Source organism: Bufo gargarizans, chromosome 1 (assembly GCF_014858855.1).
Source record: "Bufo gargarizans isolate SCDJY-AF-19 chromosome 1, ASM1485885v1, whole genome shotgun sequence".
Classification (NCBI taxonomy): Eukaryota; Metazoa; Chordata; class Amphibia; order Anura; family Bufonidae; genus Bufo; species Bufo gargarizans.
In genome coordinates, this window is record NC_058080.1 from 701,025,936 (window position 1) to 701,050,372 (window position 24,437).

Below are 24,437 nucleotides of genomic sequence, written 5' to 3' on the forward strand. Positions count from 1 at the left end.
TGGAGCAGCCAGGAAGCCAGGAATCCAAAGGACAGGTAAGAACAACTTTAGAGAAGTGGGAAAGAAAAAAATATAATAATTAAAAAAAATAAAACGAATATTCGAATTCGCGAATATATAGAACGATATTCTAAATATTCGCGAAATCTCGAAATTGCGATATTCGAGAAAAAAATTCGCAATTCGAATATTCGCGCTCAACACTAATCATTATCAAGATTCTGTATGGGTAGCTTGTTTCCCCCTTAGCAGCATGTCTGATATATATATATATATATATATATATATACACATACAGGGGTGGACTGACAACTCATGGGGCCCCCGGGCAATAGGAGATTATGGCGCCCCTGTGTCCCCGCCCACCCTTAAGCCACAGCCACACCCACATATAGCACCGCCCACATCACCTAAACTTGGTACAGAATTTCTCTTCACCCCCCCTGTTTAAAGTGACCTTACTTTCTAATGAAGAGAATAAAACGCATTTTAAAAGAATCAGTTACCCAAGGTAAACCCAGTGACTTACAGGTGACGTGTCGACAGATTTCAGTTTGTTCACTTTCCTTTTCTTTTGAATTTGTTTCCAGAAGCTCATGCGCAGACATCTTCGGCCAGGGGTGCAGCCACCTCTGTCACATAAAAAGACACCAGTATTAATATATGACACAGGGTAGAGGAGGTCTGTTACCGATTTAGCATTAGGGACCAAATACCTTTGACTTTGGCTTGTTGTTTCTGCAGTCCACCCCAACCCTCTATAGCAAATGACCCCCTATATAGCTGCCCCCTTTTAGGGTCTATTCACACGTCCGTTGTTTCTTTTCTGATCTGTTCCGTTTTTTGCGGAACAGATCTGGACCAGATCTGGACCCATTCATTTTCAATGGGTCCTGAAAAAAAATCAAACAGCTCAATGTCTTATTTTTTTTCAGGACCCATTGAAAATGAATGGGTCCAGATCTGGTCCAGATCTGTTCCGCAAAAAACGGAACAGATCAGGAAAGAAACAACGGACGTGTAAATAGACCTTAACACTGCTACCCTGTAGTGTCCACCAATACTTTGCCCAGTGCTGCCCATGTGCCTACATTAGTTTACTTTCAAACTGCTAAGAACATGTTAACATAATAAGTTGTGAAACTTTTTTGATCCCACCGCTCACAGAATTGCAGTGGTCTCATGTCTCAGTGGAGGGGGACATAGAATTACATAGACCAGGACACGGGAAGTAGTGGAAGAAGTGCGGCAGGGATCAGAGATGTATCACTACTTTTTTTCACATTCAAATCAGTTTTCAAAAATGAATTCTACACGGCTAGATAAACCCTACTTAACACATGAGCCCAAATGAGATCCCCAAATTAATGCAGACCTCCAGACCAGATCTCAAAATGAATCCAGATTCCAGATCAGCCTCCAAATTCATACAGACCCCAAATTGGCCCCAATTCCATTCAGAACCCAGAACAACCTCCAAATTCATACAACTCAGCCCACGAATTTATATAGGCCTCAAATTTATCCAGACCCCTGTCACCCCTATAACATCCACCTCACTCCCTAGTAAACTAAATGCAGCCCTCAGAGTAGAAAAAAAAAAAAATACAGTGTATACTCCCCTCTCCTTCAGGCGCCATCGCTCTTAGTTTAGCGCTGTGTCCTGGCGCCAGTGCTGCACTATGTCCTGACATCACACAGCGCCAGGTCATTTGTGCAGCAGTAGTGCCACCACAGTATCTGCCCACATACACTGAGCACCCCTATCCTCCACAGTATCTCCCCTCTTACACTGAGCACCCCCATCCCCCACACCATCTCCCCTCATACCCTGAGCACCCCCATCCTCCACACAGTATATCCCCTCATACACTAAGCACCTCCATCCTCCACAGTAACTCCCCTCATACACTGAGCACCCCCATCCTCCACAGCATCTCCCCTCATATATTGAGCACCCCCCAGCATCTCCCCCCCATATACTGAGCACCCCCCCAGCATCTCCCCTCATATACTGAGCACCCCCCCAGCATCTCCCCTCATATACTGAGCACCCCCCCAGCATCTCTCCTCATATACTGAGCACCCCCCCCCCAGCACTCCCCTCATATATTGAGCACCCCCCCAGCATCTCCCCTCATATATTGAGCACCCCCCCAGCATCTCCCCTCATATACTGAGCACCCCCCAGCATCTCCCCTCATATACTGAGCACCCCCCAGCATCTCCCCTCATATACTGGGCACCCCCCAGCATCTCCCCTCATATATTTAGCACCCCCCCCAGCATCTCCCCTCATATATTGAGCACCCCCCCAGCATCTCCCCTCATATACTGAGCACCCCCCAGCATCTCCCCTCATGTACTCAGCACCCCCCTGCCCCAGCATCTACCCTCATATATTGAGCACACCCCTGCCCCAGCATCTACCCTCATATACCGAGCACCCCCCCAGCATCTCCCCTCATATAGTGAGGACCCCCCCTTCCCAGTATCTCCCCTCCATGCACTGAACATCCCTCATGCACAGGCTCCAGCACATGTACATTATGGTTTGTACTCACTGTGAAGAAAGTTCCTCACAGGTCAGAGCTGCCTAAATCCTCCCCATATAAGCTCCTCCTCCTCCCTTATGCCGCTCCACACAGTCCTCAGTGCCTTGTCCTCTTCTCACACAGGCCCCGCCTCCTTGCCTGACACGCTCCCACAGGCCCCGCCTCCTCCCTCACACACTGCACAGGCTGCTCTAGCATCTATCCCAGGAAATACTGCAGCCATAGAGAAGAGGGCCAGCGGTTAGTGCTGGGAGCGCTGTACTCACTGTTCCTTCAGTCTCCTCCATGCGGTGGCAGCCCTGGCCCGGCTCTAGAAACAGCCCTGCTGGCAACCAATGAAAGGTACCAGGAGCTTCTCACAGGACCCCCTAGTGGCCACGGGCCCTCGGTCCATGCCTAAGTGCCCGAATGGTCAGTCCGCCCTTGTACATATATGTAATGAATCGTATTTTTTGCTTTATAAGACGCACCCAATGATAAGACGCATCCCAGATTTTAGAGGAGGAAAATAAGAAAAAATATATTTTTCATCAAACCTCAGATCAGATCTTCAGATCAGACCCCCATAAATATCAGGACATCACATCAGACCCCCATATCAGGACATCATATCTGACCCCCATATCAGCCTTCAATGTGAGACCCCAATCAGACCTCAAATTAGCCCTTTGTTTCTGACCCCCATCAGACCCCAGATCAGAATAAATAAAAAACTCCTCTTACCTCTCCTGCGCCGCAGCTCCTCTTCATCTCCAGCACTGTCACCTGACAGCGTGTAGTGTTAGGTCTAGTGCACGCACTACGTCCTGACACTGTACGGGGTCAGGACAGTGCACCGCTGGCCCCAGAAAAGAAGACCAGGGAGGGTGAGTACCGGAAACACCTGCAGCGCTTCTTCATCTCCAGCAGAGAGGGTGAGTACCGGAAGCACCTGCAGCGCTTCTTCCCCACTCCCGGCACCTAATGCATACTAGTGAGTGTTTCCATAATGGAAGCGCTCACTAGTATTCACTTTATAAGACGCACGGCCATTTTCCCCCCACTTTTGAAGGGGGGAGAAATGTGTCTTATAAATATATATTTAGCCGTATTCCCATCATCACCAGGCAGGAGTGCACCCATCCTTTCTGCAACCTGAAGAGAACAGTAAATTGACAACCCCCACACACTATAGAGTGGACATTGGGCAACATGGTGCCTTGCAGCGCTCAGGTCCTAGGTTTGAATCTGCATGGAGTTTGTATGTTCTCCCTCTGTTTGTGTGGGTTTCCTCTGGGTTCTCCGATTTCCTCCCACACTCCAAAGACATACTGATAGGGAACTTAGATTGTGAGGCCCATTGGGGGTTCAGAACATCCACAGATAGGGTTATAAAAATCCTGATTACATGCTGTGTAAAATGTGCAGTGTACTTGCATGCAGATAATTTAGATCCCTTCCTACCTGCACTCACAATATTAAACTCATCCATAAGTGTGCGCTGGAAGAAATAAGAATGGTATCAGAACCAAGCACATAAATCGGGCACCAGAACAAAGCTTGTTACATCAATGCCGAACCAGAACAAAGCACAATACAGCACATGTTATGTCAGAACCAAGTTCATATCATACATATGGCGGGTTGCTCTCAGTGGCTAATACTCAGGTTGTACCATGCACTGGAACAATTCCCAAATCCCCACCCTATGATTCTTCTTCAGGGAGAGGTGAATGGAGCAGGAGTTGTAGTATATTATCTTATTATAACAAAAAAGTATGTCTCACCTGGGAAGTGCCCCACCGCTGCGGTTTTCCCACTGTGGCTCTCCTGCAGCTATGATGCTGAGACCACCTCACGTGACTGCTGCAGCCAATCAGCTGACACAGACCTGGCAACCCTTTTAAATATATGGTTTTAGGACACTCATGACTAGTTCTTGTAATTCTCATCTGATTTTGTTTCCGGTCGAAGTCTTCATTTAAAATCTTCAGGTATGCTATAGCCTAAAGGAAATGCTGCTCATGTATTTAAAGGGGTTCTCCAAGTTCAGGGCTGAACTGGGATATAAGCTATTCTTATTTTTTTTTTTACTATATATGAGTGGAGCAGGGTCTAGGCTGTTTTGGAGGCAAAGTAGCATAGTACCCCCCTCCAAAACAGCCTCTGGCAGCGCTATAGACCGTCTGTGCCGGTGACGTCACTGGGCTCACTGAAGGCGGAAGTCTCTGCTCAGCATAGTGATGTAAAGCCCGGTACGTCCCCGGGAGTAAACAAAGAGACCTTGCGCTGTGTGATGCAGCACAAGGCAAGGGGGGGCAAGGAAATGTTCCTATGCGCCACTCATATATAGTAAAGAAAAAAACTTATACCGTGTTAAGCCCTGAACCCGGAGAACTACTTTAATTTTACTTTTATGACTGTTATGTAAGTCTTTTGAAGAGGAATAATGGAGGAAATTTATACAGCCCAGCACGACAGAATTCTGGCTTCAAAAAGTCACAAAAGTGGCCGTGTTTAGCCTGCCGAGATGATTTAAGGTAGATTTATTTACTGAGCCTTTTAAAAAGAGCCCAAAAACAGTTGCATCCCAGTAAAGGATGAGTTCACATCACGTCTTTGACATCTGTTTAATGCATACAAAAAAATTATACATTAATGGATGCCATATAGTTCCATACAATTTAGATAACCGATGGCCAAACGCTTTCTAGGCAGTCAGCTCTCCCTTCCAACTCCCCCATATGCATGGACCCTCAAAGAGGACCTGTCACCTCTCCTGACAGTTTTAGGCTAGTTTCACACTAGCGGCAAGGAACTCCGGCAGGCTGTTCTGGCAGGTGACTAGTCTGTCGGATCCGTGCTGCCGCTACGATGTGTCGTAGTTTTATTCTGGCTGCCTCTCGACACGTTTGCCGTGATGCCGCCAGAACTCCGGCCCGCCCCCATTATAGTCAATATGGCCGGAGCGGTAGTCCGGGGCATGCGTCCACTAGTGTGAAATTAGCCATAGCAACTATTTGCATTCCCCATATAACAACAATTATGGAGCATCTATTCTTATGACTCTATGCTGTGCCATTCCTTTATTATTCCTGCTAAACGTTTACAAATAAATTGCCAGCAATCTGCAGTAAAGGTACTGCTGGGCGTTACCAGTTGCTGGTGTGTCTGACTCTGTCCAATCAGTGCTGCTGGTGTCAGACTTTGCAGGGACATCCCCCAACTGGTAACACCCATCTGCAAGCTGCTGACAATTCATTCATAAACTTCTAGTAAAAATAACAGAGGAATGGTACAACATAGAGCAAGAATTATTATTAAACAGAAATTACTACAAGTAGTTACTACAGTGGACATGTCAGGGGAGGTGACTGCTAGGGATGAGCGAACTCGAACTGTATAGTTCGGGTTCGTAACGAATTTTGGGGTGTCCGTGACACGGACCCGAACCCGGACATTTTCGTAAAAGTCCGGGTTCGGGTTCGGTGTTCGTCGCTTTCTCGCTTTTGTGATGCTTTCTTGGCGCTTTTTGAAAGGCTGCAAAGCAGCCAATCAACAAGCGTCATACTACTTGCCCCAAGAGGCCGTCACAGCCATGCCTACTATTGGCATGGCTGTGATTGGCCAGAGCACCATGTGACCCAGCCTCTATTTAAGCTGGAGTCACATAGCGCCGCCCGTCACTCTGCTCTGATTAGCGTAGGGAGAGGTTGCGGCTGCGACAGTAGGGCGAGATTAGGCAGATTAACTCCTCCAAAGGACTTGATTAATCGATCGATCTGCAGCTGTGCATCATTGAGCTGCTGATACTCAATTGCTCACTGTTTTTAAGCTGCCCAGACCGTTTGTCAGTCACTTTTTTCTGGGGTGATCGGCGGCCATTTTGTGTCTTGTGCGGTGCTGCGACCAAGTGCATCCAAGCTGCGACCAAGTGCATTTAACCCTTAATGGTGTGGTTGTTTTTTGGCTAAAGCCTACATCAGGGTGAAGCTGTCACACCAAGTGCATTTAACCAGCAATAGTCTGTTTATTTTTTGGCCATATACTACATCAGGGGCAAGCTGCGCCTGTCACCAAGTGCATTTAACCCTCAATAGTGTGGTTGTTTTTTGGCTAAAGCCTACATCAGGGTGAAGCTGTCACACAAAGTGCATTTAACCAGCAATAGTCTGTTAATTTTTTGGCCATATACTAAATCAGGGGCAAGCTGCGCCCGTCACCAAGTGCATTTAACCCTCAGTAGTGTGGTTGGTCAAGCTGTCACACCAAGTGCATTTAACCAGCAATAGTCTGTTCATTTTTTGGCTATATACTACATCAGGAGCAAGCTGCTCCCGTCACCAAGTGCATTTAACCCTCAGTAGTGTGGTTGGTCAAGCTGTCACACCAAGTGCATTTAACCAGCAATAGTCTGTTCATTTTTTGGCCATATACTACATCAGGGGCAAGCTGCGCCCGTCACCAAGTGCATTTAACCCTCAGTAGTGTGGTTGGTCAAGCTGTCACACCAAGTGCATTTAACCAGCAATAGTGTGGTTATTTTTTGGCCATATCCCAGTCTAATTCTGTCACTAAATCCATACCGGTCACCCAGCGCCTAAATACTAGGCCTCAAATTTATATCCCGCTAAATCTGTCGTTACCGCTGTACTGTTGTGGCTGGGCAAGTTATTTAGTGTCCGTCAAAGCACATTTTTTGTTCTGGGTTGAAATACAATTCACAATTTAGCAATTTCATAATTTAGTGGTTTCTGCTGTATCAGAGCTATTTGAAATCTATCCCTAAAAGGGTATATAATATTCAAGGTGCACATAGGGTCATTCAGAATAACTTCACACACACGCTACTGTGCATTTCCAAGTCTAATTCTGTCACTAAATCCATACCGGTCACCCAGCGCCTAAATACTAGGCCTCAAATTTATATCCCGCTAAATCTGTCGTTACCGCTGTCCTGTTGTGGATGGGCAAGTTATTTAGTGTCCGTCAAAGCACATTTTTTGTTCTGGGTTGAAATACAATTCCCAATTTAGCAATTTCATAATTTAGTGGTTTCTGCTATATCAGAGCTATTTGAAATCTATCCCTAAAAGGGTATATAATATTCAAGGTGCACATAGGGTCATTCAGAATAACTTCACACACACGCTACTGTGCATTTCCAAGTCTAATTCTGTCACTAAATCCATACCGGTCACCCAGCGCCTAAATACTAGGCCTCAAATTTATATTCAGCTGAATTTGAATATAATACATTGGGCCAAATAATATTTTTGTTGTTGTGGTGAACCATAACAATGAGGAAAACATCTAGTAAGGGACGCGGACGTGGACATGGTCGTGGTGGTGTTAGTGGACCCTCTGGTGCTGGGAGAGGACGTGGCCGTTCTGCCACATCCACACATCCTAGTGTACCAACTACCTCAGGTCCCAGTAGCCGCCAGAATTTACAGCGATATATGGTGGGGCCCAATGCCGTTCTAAGGATGGTAAGGCCTGAGCAGGTACAGGCATTAGTCAATTGGGTGGCCGACAGTGGATCCAGCACGTTACATTATCTCCCACCCAGTCTTCTGCAGAAAGCGCACAGATGGCGCCTGAAAACCAACCCCATCAGTCTGTCACATCACCCCCATGCATACCAGGGAAACTGTCTGAGCCTCAAGTTATGCAGCAGTCTCTTATGCTGTTTGAAGACTCTGCTGGCAGGGTTTCCCAAGGGCATCCACCTAGCCCTTCCCCAGCGGTGGAAGACATAGACTGCACTGACGCACAACCACTTATGTTACCTGATGATGAGGACATGGGAGTACCACCTCAGCATGTCTCTGATGATGACGAAACACAGGTGCCAACTGCTGCGTCTTTCTGCAGTGTGCATACTGAACAGGAGGTCAGGGATCAAGACTGGGTGGAAGACGATGCAGGGGACGATGAGGTCCTAGACCCCACATGGAATGAAGGTCGTGCCACTGACTTTCACAGTTCGGAGGAAGAGGCAGTGGTGAGACCGAGCCAACAGCGTAGCAAAAGAGGGAGCAGTGGGCAAAAGCAGAACACCCGCCGCCAAGAGACTCCGCCTGCTACTGACCGCCGCCATCTGGGACCGAGCACCCCAAAGGCAGCTTCAAGGAGTTCCCTGGCATGGCACTTCTTCAAACAATGTGCTGACGACAAGACCCGAGTGGTTTGCACGCTGTGCCATCAGAGCCTGAAGCGAGGCATTAACGTTCTGAACCTGAGCACAACCTGCATGACCAGGCACCTGCATGCAAAGCATGAACTGCAGTGGAGTAAACACCTTAAAACCAAGGAATTCACTCAGGCTCCCCCTGCTACCTCTTGTGCTGCTGCCGCCTCGGCCTCTTCTGCTGCTGCCGCCTCGGCCTCTTCCTCCGCCTCTGGAGGAACGTTGGCACCTGCCGCCCAGCAAACAGGGGATGTACCACCAACACCACCACCACCTCCGTCACCAAGCGTCTCAACCATGTCACACGGCAGCGTTCAGCTCTCCATCTCACAAACATTTGAGAGAAAGCGTAAATTCCCACCTAGCCACCCTCGATCCCTGGCCCTGAATGCCAGCATTTCTAAACTACTGGCCTATGAAATGCTGTCATTTAGGCTGGTGGACACAGACAGCTTCAAACAGCTCATGTCACTTGCTGTCCCACAGTATGTTGTTCCCAGCCGCCACTACTTCTCCAAGAGAGCCGTGCCTTCCCTGCACAACCAAGTATCCGATAAAATCAAGTGTGCACTGCGCAACGCCATCTGTAGCAAGGTCCACCTAACCACAGATACGTGGACCAGTAAGCACGGCCAGGGACGCTATATCTCCCTAACTGCACACTGGGTAAATGTAGTGGCAGCTGGGCCCCAGGCGGAGAGCTGTTTGGCGCACGTCCTTCCGCCGCCAAGGATCGCAGGGCAACATTCTTTGCCTCCTGTTGCCACCTCCTCCTTCTCGGCTTCCTCCTCCTCTTCTTCCACCTGCTCATCCAGTCAGCCACACACCTTCACCACCAACTTCAGCACAGCCCGGGGTAAACGTCAGCAGGCCATTCTGAAACTCATATGTTTGGGGGACAGGCCCCACACCGCACAGGAGTTGTGGCGGGGTATAGAATAACAGACCGACGAGTGGTTGCTGCCGGTGAGCCTCAAGCCCGGCCTGGTGGTGTGTGATAATGGGCGAAATCTCGTTGCAGCTCTGGGACTAGCCAATTTGACGCACATCCCTTGCTTGGCGCATGTGCTGAATTTGGTGGTGCAGAAGTTCATTCACAACTACCCCGACATGTCAGAGCTGCTGCATAAAGTGCGGGCCGTCTGTTCGCGCTTCCGGCGTTCACATCCTGCTGCTGCTCGCCTGTCTGCGCTACAGCGTAACTTCGGCCTTCCCGCTCACCGCCTCATATGCGACGTGCCCACCAGGTGGAACTCCACCTTGCACATGCTGGACAGACTGTGCGAGCAGCAGCAGGCCATAGTGGAGTTTCAGCTGCAGCACGCACGGGTCAGTCGCACTACAGAACAGCACCACTTCACCACCAATGACTGGGCCTCCATGCGAGACCTGTGTGCCCTGTTGCGCTGTTTCGAGTACTCCACCAACATGGCCAATGGCGATGACGCCGTTATCAGCGTTACAATACCACTTCTATGTCTCCTTGAGAAAACACTTAGGGCGATGATGGAAGAGGAGGTGGCCCAGGAGGAGGAGGAGGAGGAGGAGGAAGAGGGGTCATTTTTAGCACTTTCAGGCCAGTCTCTTCGAAGTGACTCAGAGGGAGGTTTTTGGCAACAGCAGAGGCCAGGTACAAATGTGGCCAGCCAGGGCCCACTACTGGAGGACGAGGGGGACGAGGATGAGGAGGAGGTGGAGGAGGATGAGGATGAAGCATGGTCACAGCGGGGTGGCACCCAACGCAGCTCGGGTCCATCACTGGTGCGTGGCTGGGGGGAAAGGCAGGACGATGACGATATGCCTCCCACAGAGGACAGCTTGTCCTTACCCCTGGGCAGCCTGGCACACATGAGCGACTACATGCTGCAGTGCCTGCGCAACGACAGCAGAGTTGCCCACATTTTAACCTGTGCGGACTACTGGGTTGCCACCCTGCTGGATCCACGCTACAAAGACAATGTGCCCACCTTACTTCCTGCACTGGAGCGTGATAGGAAGATGCGCGAGTACAAGCGCACGTTGGTAGACGCGCTACTGAGAGCATTCCCAAATGTCACAGGGGAACAAGTGGAAGCCCAAGGCAGAGGAGGAGCAAGAGGTCGCCAAGGCAGCTGTGTCATGGCCAGCTCCTCTGAGGGCAGGGTTAGCATGGCAGAGATGTGGAAAACTTTTGTCAACACGCCACAGCTAACTGCACCACCACCTGATACGCAACGTGTTAGCAGGAGGCAACATTTCACTAACATGGTGGAACAGTACGTGTGCACACCCCTCCACGTACTGACTGATGGTTCGGCCCCATTCAACTTCTGGGTCTCTAAATTGTCCACGTGGCCAGAGCTAGCCTTTTATGCCTTGGAGGTGCTGGCCTGCCCGGCGGCCAGCGTTTTGTCTGAACGTGTATTCAGCACGGCAGGGGGCGTCATTACAGACAAACGCAGCCGCCTGTCTACAGCCAATGTGGACAAGCTGACGTTCATAAAAATGAACCAGGCATGGATCCCACAGGACCTGTCCGTCCCTTGTCCAGATTAGACATTAACTACCTCCCCTTAACCATATATTATTGGACTCCAGGGCACTTCCTCATTCAATCCTATTTTTATTTTCATTTTACCATTATATTGCGAGGCTACCCAAAGTTGAATGAACCTCTCCTCTGACTGGGTGCCAGGGCCTAAATATATGCCAATGGACTGTTCCAATGTTGGGTGACGTGAAGCCTGATTCTCTGCTATGACATGCAGACTAATTCTCTGCTGACATGAAGCCAGATCCTCTGTTACGGGACCTCTCTCCCCTGCCTGGGTGCTGGGCCTAAATTTATGAAAATGGACTGTTGCAGTGGTGGGTGACGTGAAGCCTGATTCTCTGCTATGACATGAAGACTGATTCTCTGCTGACATGAAGCCAGATTGTCTGTTACGGGACCTCTCTCCTCTGCCTGGGTGCTGGGCCTAAATTTATGAAAATGGACTCTTACAGTGGTGGGTGACGTGAAGCCTGATTCTCTGCTATGACATGAAGACTGATTCTCTGCTGACATGAAGCCAGATTGTCTGTTACGGGACCTCTCTCCTCTGCCTGGGTGCTGGGCCTAAATTTATGAAAATGGAATGTTGCAGTGGTGGGTGACGTGAAGCCTGATTCTCTGCTATGACATGAAGACTGATTCTCTGCTGACATGAAGCCAGATTGTCTGTTACGGGACCTCTCTCCTCTGCCTGGGTGCTGGGCCTAAATTTATGAAAATGGACTGTTGCAGTGGTGGGTGACGTGAAGCCTGATTCTCTGCTATGATATGAAGACTGATTCTCTGCTGACATGAAGCCAGATTCTCTGTTACGGGACCTCTCTCCTCTGCCTGGGTGCCAGGGCCTAAATATCTGAGAATGGACTGTTCCAGTGGTGGGTGACGGGAAGCCAGATTCTCTGCTATGGGACCTCTCTCCAATTGATTTTGGTTAATTTTTATTTATTTAATTTTTATTTTAATTCATTTCCCTATCCACATTTGTTTGCAGGGGATTTACCTACATGTTGCAGCCTTTTGCAGCCCTCTAGCCCTTTCCTGGGCTGTTTTACAGCCGTTTTAGTGCCGAAAAGTTCGGGTCCCCATTGACTTCAATGGGGTTCGGGTTCGGGACGAAGTTCGGATCGGGTTCGGATCCCGAACCCGAACATTTTCGGGAAGTTCGGCCGAACTTCTCGAACCCGAACATCCAGGTGTTCGCTCAACTCTAGTGACTGCTCCTCTTTAACTTAAAGCCACACTGCAAAAATTCTACAAAACACCATAAGGCAGATTATACGAAGGCTGGCGTTTCCTACGCAGTTTTATGTGTTTTTTGCTGCAGATTTTCAGGTTTTTTTTTTAGCAACCCCATTTAAATCTATGAGGAAATAAAACACTGTGTATGGGGCGGAATCTCACAATTAACATACAGCGGAGTTTAAAAATGTTTTAATCCTCATGGCAGGTCAATTCCGTGCGTAAAAAATACAAAGTGTACATAAGATTTGTCAAATTCCATCCACTTTGCTGGTACTGTATTATGCTGTGGTTTTTTCGGACAAAAATCCCTGTGGAAAAAACAAGTGTAATCCACAAATTTTGTAGGTAATGCAGTAACATCAGTCATTTACAGTACGTAAGTTTCCAACCCAACTGGCCACCAGTGAGTGATAAAGTGAATGTCCCAAGAAGACTGAATAACAAATTAAAGTTTTTTTTCTTAGATTCTGATATTGATGACCTAATCAGGGCTGGCAACCAGAATTTTTCTTTTTTCCAGACAACTTATCCCAAAATCAGACAGCCAACATTTTTTACAGACAAACTGGAAAACCATAATGAATGATAAAGATTCTAAGTAATTTTTTTCTATAGCTCCATATACTGATAGCCAGCATTTACTGTGAGCTGTAAAACGATAATTACCACCAAAATAATCAAGTCAAGAACCACCAGCCTCAAAAAAAGTGCAGTGGGGAGAGGAAGTGCAGTGAAGATGGTATAAGGAATCAGGCCAGAAGTAGAAGAATAAAAGTCTGTTTTTACTTAGTGCAAAGTTGAAGCTGTAGTACATCCAACAGTAGTAGTATACAGTACAATCTCTCTCTCCAGATGATGAGGTATGGTGGCTGGCAGAGGGGCAGATAATGGCACCGCTAGTATGCTATCTTGCGGATATATCTCTCCTAAACTGGCACTTGTGGCTGGAGGTGTCCACTTGGTGAAATTACAGGCTTTTACGAGTTGGCCTGGCTTGTATGTGACCTAGCTGATGAGTGTCTGAGCTGTAGTCCCTCACCTGCGGCACTGTCAGTAATAGCTATCAGTGTTGCTCAATCTGCTGACTGTAAGTGCTGTAGTTTTAAAGATATCTATAGCAATGGACCTTGCAATCTCCCTGGAGTAGTGTTCCTCACAGATAGAGTTGAGGTTTTTTTCTCCTCCTCATTGCTCCGATGCTCAGTATTCGCATACTGTGCGGGGCATAGGAGGCATATTTTAAAAAAATCAAGCAAAAGGCAGCAAGTACAGGTACTGTATACATCTCCCTTAATAAAACCGCATGAAAGGTCCTCTTGAAGCCCTATGGAGCTGGAGCAGCTGGTCCTCCTCCCTTGCTATTCTAGCTCTCCCCTCTAGTACTGCACTACCTATAATTTTTTGCAATAAATGTAGACAATAAATAATTAGCGAAAATTATTATGATTACATGTCATAAATATCATTAGAAAATACTTCTTGTAATCTGCAGACCTCTTGGCACACATGGCACATTAGTCGCCACCCAGGGAGACAAACTACAAGCCTGAGTCAAACTCAGGGCCTCAGAGCTGACAATTTAATACCCCAAACAATATGTAATCACCTCAGTCAATATATTATCACCATATGTAAAATGTAATGACAGTCCATTCAGGTCTCTTCAGCATTATGGGAGCTGTGTGGACGCAGCAATCAGTGCTTACTGCTCAGGCTTTAGTTCTAGGCTAGCCAAGGCCCAGGGGCAGGAGGTGGCGGCACCCTCACAGGCAGGCAGGTACGCGAGTTGGCAGTCACACCGTTCCTACTTCCCCCTTTGGTTGCACCGATGGTGTCCAGTGGCGTTGCAAGGGGTGCGGGCCGCAACGGGTGACACCAGCAGGGCCGGCCGGCAACTTGCACATTTCTCAGTTATGAATCCCAGGCATAGTTATCTGTATTGCCATCCTCAGGAGAGGATGTGTCTGGTATTCGAACCCACGACCTTCTGCAACAGACGCAAAGCACTTACCCACATAGCCGTAAAAGCTGCATTGCCACTGACTGAAAAAATATGAGACTTCTACTGTTATAGCTGGCTAAGTGTACATCATATATAGAGACATAGCAGAGCTGAGTGTGCTGGGACAGCTGTCATATAGAGATATAGCAGTGTTGGGTGTGTTAGGGCAGCTGTCATGTGTATAGATGTACACTTAGCCAGCTATAACAGTAGAAGTCTCAGTCAGTGGCAATGCCGCTCTTATGGCTGTGTGCTTTGCCTCTGATGCAGAAGGTCGTGGGTTCAAACCCCAGCAGAAACTTTTCTGAAATACAGGCTAAATTAGAATACACAAGCACTGACTCCATATATGGACATACAGGGCGGGACACAGGAAGAAGCTGACATGGAGGTAAGTATAAGTGTTATACAGTATACCTTTACACTGTGCCACACAATACACAGTATACCTCTACAATGTGCCATACAGTATACCGCTACACTGTGCCACTTAATATACAGTATACCTCTACACTGTGCCACACAATATACAGTCATGGCCAAAAGTTTTGAGAATGACACAAATATTAGTTTTCACAAAGTTTGCTGCTAAACTGCTTTTAGATCTTTGTTTCAGTTGTTTCTGTGTTGTAGTGAAATGTAATTACACGCACTTCATACGTTTCAAAGGCTTTTATCGACAATTACATGACATTTATGCAAAGAGTCAGTATTTGCAGTGTTGGCCCTTCTTTTTCAGGACCTCTGCAATTTGACTGGGCATGCTCTCAATCAACTTCTGGGCCAATTCCTGACTGATAGCAACCCATTCTTTCATAATCACTTCTTGGAGTTTGTCAGAATTAGTGGATTTTTGTTTGTCCACCCGCCTCTTGAGGATTGACCACAAGTTCTCAATGGGATTAAGATCTGGGGAGTTTCCAGGCCATGGACCCAAAATGTCAACATTTGGTCCCCGAGGCACTTAGTTATCACTTTTGCCTTATGGCACGGTGCTCCATCGTGCTGAAAAATGCATTGTTCTTCACCAAACTGTTGTTGGATTGTTGGAAGAAGTTGCTGTTGGAGGGTGTTTTGGTACCATTCTTTATTCATGGCTGTGTTTTGGGGAAAAATTGTGAGTGAGCCCACTCCCTTGGATGAGAAGCAACCCCACACATGAATGGTCTCAGGATGCTTTCTGGTTGGCATGACACAGGACTGATGGTAGCGCTCACCTTTTCTTCTCCAGACAAGCCTTTTTCCTGATGCCCCAAACAATCGGAAAGAGGCTTCATCGGAGAATATGACTTTGCCCCAGTCCTCAGCAGTCCATTCACCATATTTTCTGCAGAAGATCAATCTGTCCCTGATGTTTTTTTTTTCAAAAGAAGTGGCTTCTTTGCTGCCCTTCTTGACACCAGGTCATCTTCCAAAAGTCTTCGCCTTACTGTGCGTGCAGATGCGCTCACACCTGCCTGCTGCCATTCCTGAGCAAGCTCTGCACTGGTGGCACTCCGATCCTGCAGCTAAATCCTCTTTAGGAGACGATACTGTCGCTTGCTGGACTTTCTTGGATGCCCTGAAGCCTTCTTAACAAGATTTGAACCTCTTTCCTTGAAGTTCTTGATGATCCTATAAATTGTTGATTGAGGTGCAATCTTAGTAGCCACAATATCCTTGCCTGTGAAGCCATTTTTATGCAACGCAATGATGGCTGCACGCGTTTCTTTGCAGGTCACCATGGTTAACAATGGAAGAACAATGATTTCAAGCATCACCCTCCTTTTAACAGGTCAAGTCTGCCATTTTAACCCAATCAGCCTGACATAATGATCTCCAGCCTTGTGCTCGTCAACATTCTCACCTGAGTTAACAAGACGATTACTGAAATGATCTCAGCAGGGCCTTTAATGACAGCAATGAAATGCAGTGGAAAGGTTTTTTTTGGGATTAAGTTAATTTTCATGGCAAAGAAGGACTATGCAATTCATCTGATCACTCTTCATAACATTCTGGAGTATATGCAAATTGCTATTATAAAAACGTAAGCAGTAACTTTTCCCATTTCCAATTTTCATGTAATTCTGCCCCACAATATACAGTATACCGCTACACTGTGCCAACAATATACAGTATACTGCTACACTGTGCCCCACAATATACAGTATACCTCTATACTGTGCCCCACAATATACAGTATACCTCTACACTGCCCCACACAATATACAGTATACCTCTACACTGTGCCCCACAATGTACAGTATACCTCTACACTGTGCCACACAATATACAGTATACCTCTACACTGTGCCACACAATATACAGTATACCTCTACACTGTGCCACACAATATACAGTATACCTCTACACTGTGCCACACAATGTATAGTATACCTCTACACTGTGCCACACAATATACAGTATGCCTCTACACTGTGCCACACAATATACAGTATACCGCTACACTATGCCACACAATATACAGTATACCTCTACACTGTGCCACACAATGTATAGTATACCTCTACACTGTGCCACACAATATACAGTATGCCTCTACACTGTGCCACACAATATACAGTATACCGCTACACTGTGCCCCGCAATATACAGTATACCGCTACACTGTGCCACACAATATACAGTATACCTCTACACTGTGCCACACAATGTATAGTATACCTCTACACTGTGCCCCACAATATACAGTATACCGCTACACTGTGCCCCACAGTATACCTCTACACTGTGTAGTCTGTTCTATAAGCACCATTGTTTTGTGGCGGCGGACAGAAAATAATCTGGAAGTGCCCCTCCCGAGACCAGGCTCTGACTGCTAGGGGGGGTCTGCTGAGCTAACGGATGCCCCCTATGGCAGTAGCACCACCATAGCCCCCATATATGGCTAAAAAATTATTGCTTTGGGGGGGGGAGGGGGGGTTACACCATTTCCTACCGCATCGGGTGACACCAGCCCTAGCAACGCCACTGATGGTGTCCATCACTGCTGGAGTGTGTGCGACAGAACAAGTCGTTCCCACTCACTGCTGCTCCACCAATCAGTATAACACTTAGCATCGCAGTTAGGGTGGCCACATAACTCCCAAAATGAGGACATCCCACCTGAGACAGTGGGGCAGGATACTACAATACACACAATGGAAACCTTGATCTATATAACATATTGTTTAACTCCCCAAACTTGACGCCTACTTGCGATATTTAACTCCTCCTTTCTTTGCTACCTCCAAAAGTTTTCTATTTGACATTACAGGGAAGAGGTATAAGAGGAGAGAACTACAACTCCCAGTGAGGCTGTTGTTATGTGCTATCAGAGGACATTACAGAGAAGAGGTGTAAGAAGACAGAAACTCCCAGCATTTCTTTGGCTCTGACTCTGAATTCATAATTTCTCCAATTTCTTTTTCTCTACACCAGGCATGCTCAACCTGCGGCCCTCCAGCTGTTGCAAAACTACAACTCCCAGCATTCTCGGACAGCCTTCAGCTATCAACCTACAGCAGGACATTGTGGGAGTTGTAGTTTTACAACAGCTGGAGGGCCGCAGGTTGAGCATGCCTGCTCTACACAAAGCTCCCCTCATGTCACATGATGTCATCACAGGTCCTTCATTACCACTTGTCTCTACTGCTGAGCTCTGCTCCCTCCTGCACTGAACACATGGTGGTGACATCATCACAGGTCCTTCACCACCACTTTTTTTCTTCACTGTTGAGCTCCGCCCCTCCTGTATTGATCACCTGAAAGTGACGTCATCACAGATCCTTCAGCTCTTACAGTGTAGCAGATTCAGAGCAGGTCCTGTGATCAGTAGTTACTGCTGTTGTGTCTGGAACTCTCTTGTCCTCTCTGTTATCAGCCATTATCAGAGCACCACAGCCCCCTGAGGACACCCCCAACCCCTCATCAGTAACATAGTAAAATAGTATATAAGTAAAAATAAAAAATCCTGGAAAACCCTTTTAACTTTACTTTCATGACTTAGATGTAAGTTTGTTGAAGGGGAATGTATTAAACCCTGCACTCCAGAATTTTGGCTTCAAAAAGTTGCAAAAAAGGGCTTTGCAACTTTTTGGACCTATTTGCACAAAAAATTAAATGTTCCATTTTCAGTACATCTTAGGGAGAGTTCACATCACCATTATTTTTCCGTTCTATTAAGTAAAAACTGTAATAAAAAAAATAGGCCTGAGAAGTCGCAAAGTTCTTTTTTTGGCAACTTTTTGAAGCCAAAATTGTGGAATGCAGGGTTTACACTGATCTCCAGACAACCCCATGCAGCTCCATCATATCCCACTACCATGTGTACCCACTATAATCCAACATTATCATCAACTAATGCAATCACTGCTAAATATAAGCACAGCCAGTGCTATCATGACCACTATTGCCCTCACCCAACACCATCACCACTTCAGAACTCTTGCATTCTCCCCAGTTGAAGGCCTGGCCAACGTAAGTAGGTGAAGTGAAGAAAACCTTTAGCCATATCCACATTGGTGGCAGGTGGGGCTAACGCAATGGGACACATGTGTTTCTTAAAATTTTTAATCTTTTAACTCCACATTTAGGAAGAGGTTATAGCAGTGTCTTGGGCATACTCCATTACTTTTATAATTATTTTCACATAATACAACGTATTAATCACATTAACCCCTTCTACCGCCAGCGATTTCCCGTTTTTGCATTTTCATTTTTTACTCCCTGCCTTCCCAGAGACATACCTTTTTTTATTTTCCATTTACCTAGACGATCAAGGGCTCATTTTTTTTGTGGGGCAAGCTGTACTTACTAATGGCACCATTTATAATTTCATACTGAATGGTGGGAAGTTGGAAAAACAAAAACACAATTCCGCCACAGTTTAATGGGTTTATTTTTACGGTGTTCCCTATGCTATAAAACTGACTTGTTACTTCCATTCTCTGGATCAGTACGATTACGGCGATATCACATTTTTATAGTTTTTCTTCTGTTTTGATACATAAAAAATATATAAAAACTTTGGAAAACATTTTTTTTTTCTTTTCAATCGCCATATTCTAAACTCACATTATAGTTATGTGGAGCAGTGTGAGAGCTCATTTTTGTGGGACTATCTGTAGTTTTTTATTGATACAACTGGAGTGTGTATAACTTTTTTATTACTTTTATAATTTTTTGGGGGGAGGTGAAGCAATGAAAAAATGGAATATTGGTTATTTTGATTTCTCTGTTGCGTCTTTCGCAATATGGGATAAATATTCTTTTTATATTAAATATTATTTTTATAGTACAGGCGTTTTTGGGAGCACTGATACCTATGATGTCGATTTTTTAATTGTTTAATTGTGTTTATTTTAACTTTAAGGAAAGGAGTTTATTAGGATTTTTATATACCTTATATTTAGTTTATACACTCCCAGCATATCCAGGCTGTTATTATATGCTATCAGAGGACATAACAGGGAAGAGATATATGACAGAACTACCACTCTGCAGGATTTCTGTGGGTCTCATACTGAATCTCCTCCACACAAAGCTCTGCTACCTGCTGAGCTCTGCTACCTCCTGCACTGATCACATGGCAGTGATGTCATCACAGGTCCTTCACCACCACTTCTCTTCTCCACTGCTGAGCTCCACCTCTTCTGCACTGATCACATGATGTGACATCATCACAGGTCCTTCAGCTCTTTCCCCCCAAAGTTAAAGAGAGTGCACCACACAAGTTTCACCACCCTCTATTCACTGTTATGCGAGTTCCAAAAATAGAGGATCACTGGCTCAGCTATTTCTGGCAGTTTTATAGATGTGAATAAAGAGAGGGATCTGTTCATGCATAGCGCGCTTTCCATTCACCGCTATGGAACTTTCAAAAATAGCCAAGCGTGCTCGCTTGGAAATTTCCAGGAGCTTCCATGGCAGTGAATAGAGAGCACACTGCGCTGGTTGCCATGAGTGGGCGTAGTCTGGCCACGTGCAGCCAGATGCCCCGTGGAGTTGCACCCTGACTGTCTCCAGGAAGTGATGGCACACACCTGAGACACCAGGGAGTGAAATGGGAGCTGTATGAAGAGCTGTGTCTGTATGTATAGTACATACTGTTGTGTCTTATCTAATCCTTTATCAGTACAACAGAGTTGTCAAATAACTGACCACTCTCTTATAATAATGAGATTGCTCTGATTCTGCCCAGGCTGTAGACTAAAGCTGAAACATTTCCTTTTGCCATTGCAGTAACCTATGACATATTGCATTACAAATCAGCATATCCTGACCAGGTGATGTGCAGCATGGTACCATTCAATCAATGGGGCTGATCTGCATTTCTTTAGCAGCTAATAGACTGCTGTACCTTACTTGGGCTGAAGCTCCTTATTATGCAAGGGATTAGAAGGGATCACAGCAGTCGGATCTGATGATTAGTAATATATTGCATGTCCTAGTGTACAGTATGTCATAACATATAGAAAAAGATTAAAAATGACACGTGGCATTCTTCTAATGGAAGTTACGCCACTTACTGTACCTGCTGCATTTCCTTTAATACATTTTCCTTAATGTCACTACAAAGCTGGTAACAAAAATCATTTTTAGAAGAAAAATTTGTAAAAAGTAAAACCTGAACTTTAAAATTGTAAAATGTGAAGTCATAAGAGTGATGTACAGTATCATATATCGTATGTAAGATAAGGTATGGCTGGACGTGTACTCAGGTCCAATGGTGGTGCGGAGTATTCAGTATTTGGCCACTTTCACGTGGTCAGTATTTGGTCAGGAATGGATCTTACAGAGAAAAAGTACAATGGAAATATTTGTGCCTCTTCTGCTTTTCAGACTCACTCCTGGTTTTGACTCACAAATACTTATTCAAAATACTGAAAATGGACTTAGGGTGAAGCCACTTGTAGCAACCAGCGTGGGCAGGAACCATGCTGAAGTTAAAGTGTAGCCTGCTATTTGATTACCAGCACTTGGTCTTTGCAGATTTGACATGCACTGGTTAGGGCGGGTTTGCATTTGCGTTATGGAATTCAGTTATAGGTAACGGAATATAACAGGACTATTTTTTCCGTCATGTATAACGGAACCGTTATTTGGCCCCATATACATTTATTAGGACAGAGCATAACGGAATGCCTTTTAAAGACTTCCATTTTGAATTCTGTCCTATAATTCCATTATATTCCGTTATAACTCTGTTAGAGCGGAACTAATAACTGAATCCAATAACGCAAATGCGAACCCGCCATTAAAAGGGTTTGCAAGGAATTAAGAAAATTAAAATACTTAAATATTTATTCATTATAAATATATTCCCAAATACCTTTGATTAGTTAGAATGGCTCATTTGGTCTAGGGAGCAATCAACAGGGGAAATAAAATGGCCGCCGTCCTATTGGTGCACAAAAAACTTGTCCTAATCACACAGGAGGACAAGTTACTTCTGAGCTAAAGAGCTGCCTCATCCTCCTCTCTGCTCTGCTTGTCAGGGATTATGATTCTAAATACAGTTTAATATGATCTTCTGCTGAATCTCTGTAGGAATGGAGTTCATGAGTAGACATGAAGTACAAAGAGGAGGGTGGGGTGTGGGTAATGAGCAGCAGCACTTGTATGCAGTCTCCATTAACATAGCCCCACATTATCACAGTCTGTTATGCAAGCAGATGTGGAACCACTGCGCCACTGACTGGCTATTCCCTGGAAGGGCGTGACTAAGTCACTACCTGGTGATCACTAGAGCCTTTGATGGTGAGGATAGGCTTGGACCTACAGAGATTCAAACAGCCATTATAACTAATATAAGGTATTTGGGAATATATTTATAATAAAGTAATTAAGTATTTTAATTTTCTTAATTCCCGGAGAACCCCTTTAAGATGTATTGTATTCACAGTTTGCAGTTCAGTTGCAGCTCTAATTATTTTTTTCTATTTTACTTTTTTACTTAGCACTTCCCAAGATGAAGATACCCCTATATATAAGTGCCCGTATGTAAAATCTTTTTTTCTCCTTATTACATTATGGAAAAGTGAAACCCTATCCTTATCCAATATCATAACGACTCAACACACTGATCTCCAGACAACCTCATGCAGCTCCATCGTATCCCATCTCTACCCACTATTATCCATATCTAACATCTTCTAATGCAATCACTGCCAAACATAAGCACAACCAGCGCTATTATGACCATTACTACCTTCATCCAACACCATCTCCTCTTCAGAACTTTTGCATTCTCCCCAGTTTATGGTATATCCCAGCAATATGCCCAGGTGAAATGGGAACCTAAAGTGACCCTGGAACAATGTAAAAGTGTCCTCATATTGCAGAAAGGTCCAAACAGGCAGAAGGCCTGGCCAACGTAAGTAGGTGAAGTCAGGAAAACTATTAGTCATATCCACATTGGTGACAAGTGATGCCAACACAATGGGGCAAATGTGTTACCTGAGAAATTTTATCTTTTATGGGTTTTGTTTTTACAACGATCCCTATGTGGTAAAACTAACCTGTTACCGTAATTTTTGGGTCAGTGCGATTATGGTAATACCAAATTTGTATATTTTTTTTTGTGTTTTTTTTCTTTGTTTGTTTGTTTGTTTGTTTTTTTATATTCTTTTTATAGTAATTTTCAATTACAGTATATATAAATAAAAGGTATAACTTAAAGGGAACCTGTCACCGGGATTTTGTATATAGAGCTGAGGATATGGACTGCTAGATGGCCGCTAGCACATCCGCAATATCCAGTTCCCATAGCTCTGTGTGCTTTTATTGTGTAAAAAATAAAACGATTTGCTACATAAGCAAATTAACCTGAGATGAGTCCTGTACGTGAGATGAGTCAGGGACAGGACTCATCTCAGGTTAATTTGCATATGTATCAAATTGTTTTTTTACACAATAAAAGCACACAGAGCTATGGGGACTGGGTATTGTGGATGTGCTAGCGGCCATCTAGCAACCCATGTCCTCAGCCCTATACACAAAATCCAGGTGACAGGTTCCCTTTAATTGTACTCTACACCAAGTCAGAGCAGTGTAGTCTAGTTTGTACACTGCGACTTGCTTTTGCTGCCAGGTTTATTTCATAGCAGCTGAGAGTATACTGTGATTACATTTTTTTATTTTTATTTTTTTCTCTTCCTTCTCCAGGTTGTTACACAGGTGAGTAATTAGGGTGTTGCTATCTAATTAGGAGAAGTTAAATAGCTAGTCTAGAGGGCAGCTCAGTCCTTTGAATCCAGAGGAAAAAAATTAGTCTGGTTTGAGAGCTGCACTTACACAAGCAGACAAACAACGAGTTTGTGAGCGTTCGCGTGTTTGAGTTCAAGTGTGTGTTTGTATTAAGTGTGTGACTTTAGATTACTTGACTTCAGGGACTTTAGAAGGGGACTACAGTAAGTTAGAGTCTTATCACTGCACTATATTGTATTATTATTTTTTTCTCTTTTCTTGCGTAATCCCCATTTAGTATGTGTTCCATTATTGTGCACATCTTGTCTAATGTATGCAGTTCTGGAACAGCCGTTTGAGGGTGCATATCTTTGTTCAAAATGTGAGCATATTGCCTGTTTGGAATCGCACATTGTGTATCTAACAGGCGAGTTTCAACACTGGGAAGCGTTGACAATTTGTAAAAGAGTTTGCTGCTCACTGAGCCAGCACTCTATGGGGTAGATGTGGGGGAGGGTGGTAGCGAGGAGGCTCACCAAAGTGAGGTAGCTAGCTGGATAACAGTTAGAAAGCGGGGAAGATGAAAGACTGCCAGGGAGGCTAGCCCTGATCTGACACACCCCAACAAGTTTGCAAGGTTGGCAGATAAGGGGGATGTCAGTTCAGGGAGAGCACTGCTGCAGCCGGACCCTTCCTCTGCCAGTCAGGGGAATGTCAGCTCCAATAAGCAGAAGAGCAGGGCAGGCCAGATAGGTGCTGGTAGTG

At 45.4% G+C, this 24,437-nt stretch overlaps 1 protein-coding gene across 1 annotated transcript in view; it reads left to right on the forward strand.

The window, feature by feature from the left end:
* The window catches only part of LOC122924806 (von Willebrand factor A domain-containing protein 5A-like), a 274,200-nt gene that overhangs the window by 187,366 nt on the left and 62,397 nt on the right, over nt 1-24,437 (forward strand). The window contains exons 17-18 of the mRNA XM_044276248.1: nt 22,445-22,483; nt 23,652-23,663. Coding sequence (XP_044132183.1) covers nt 22,445-22,483; nt 23,652-23,663 — 51 coding nt within the window. The remainder of the gene's footprint in view (nt 1-22,444; nt 22,484-23,651; nt 23,664-24,437) is intronic.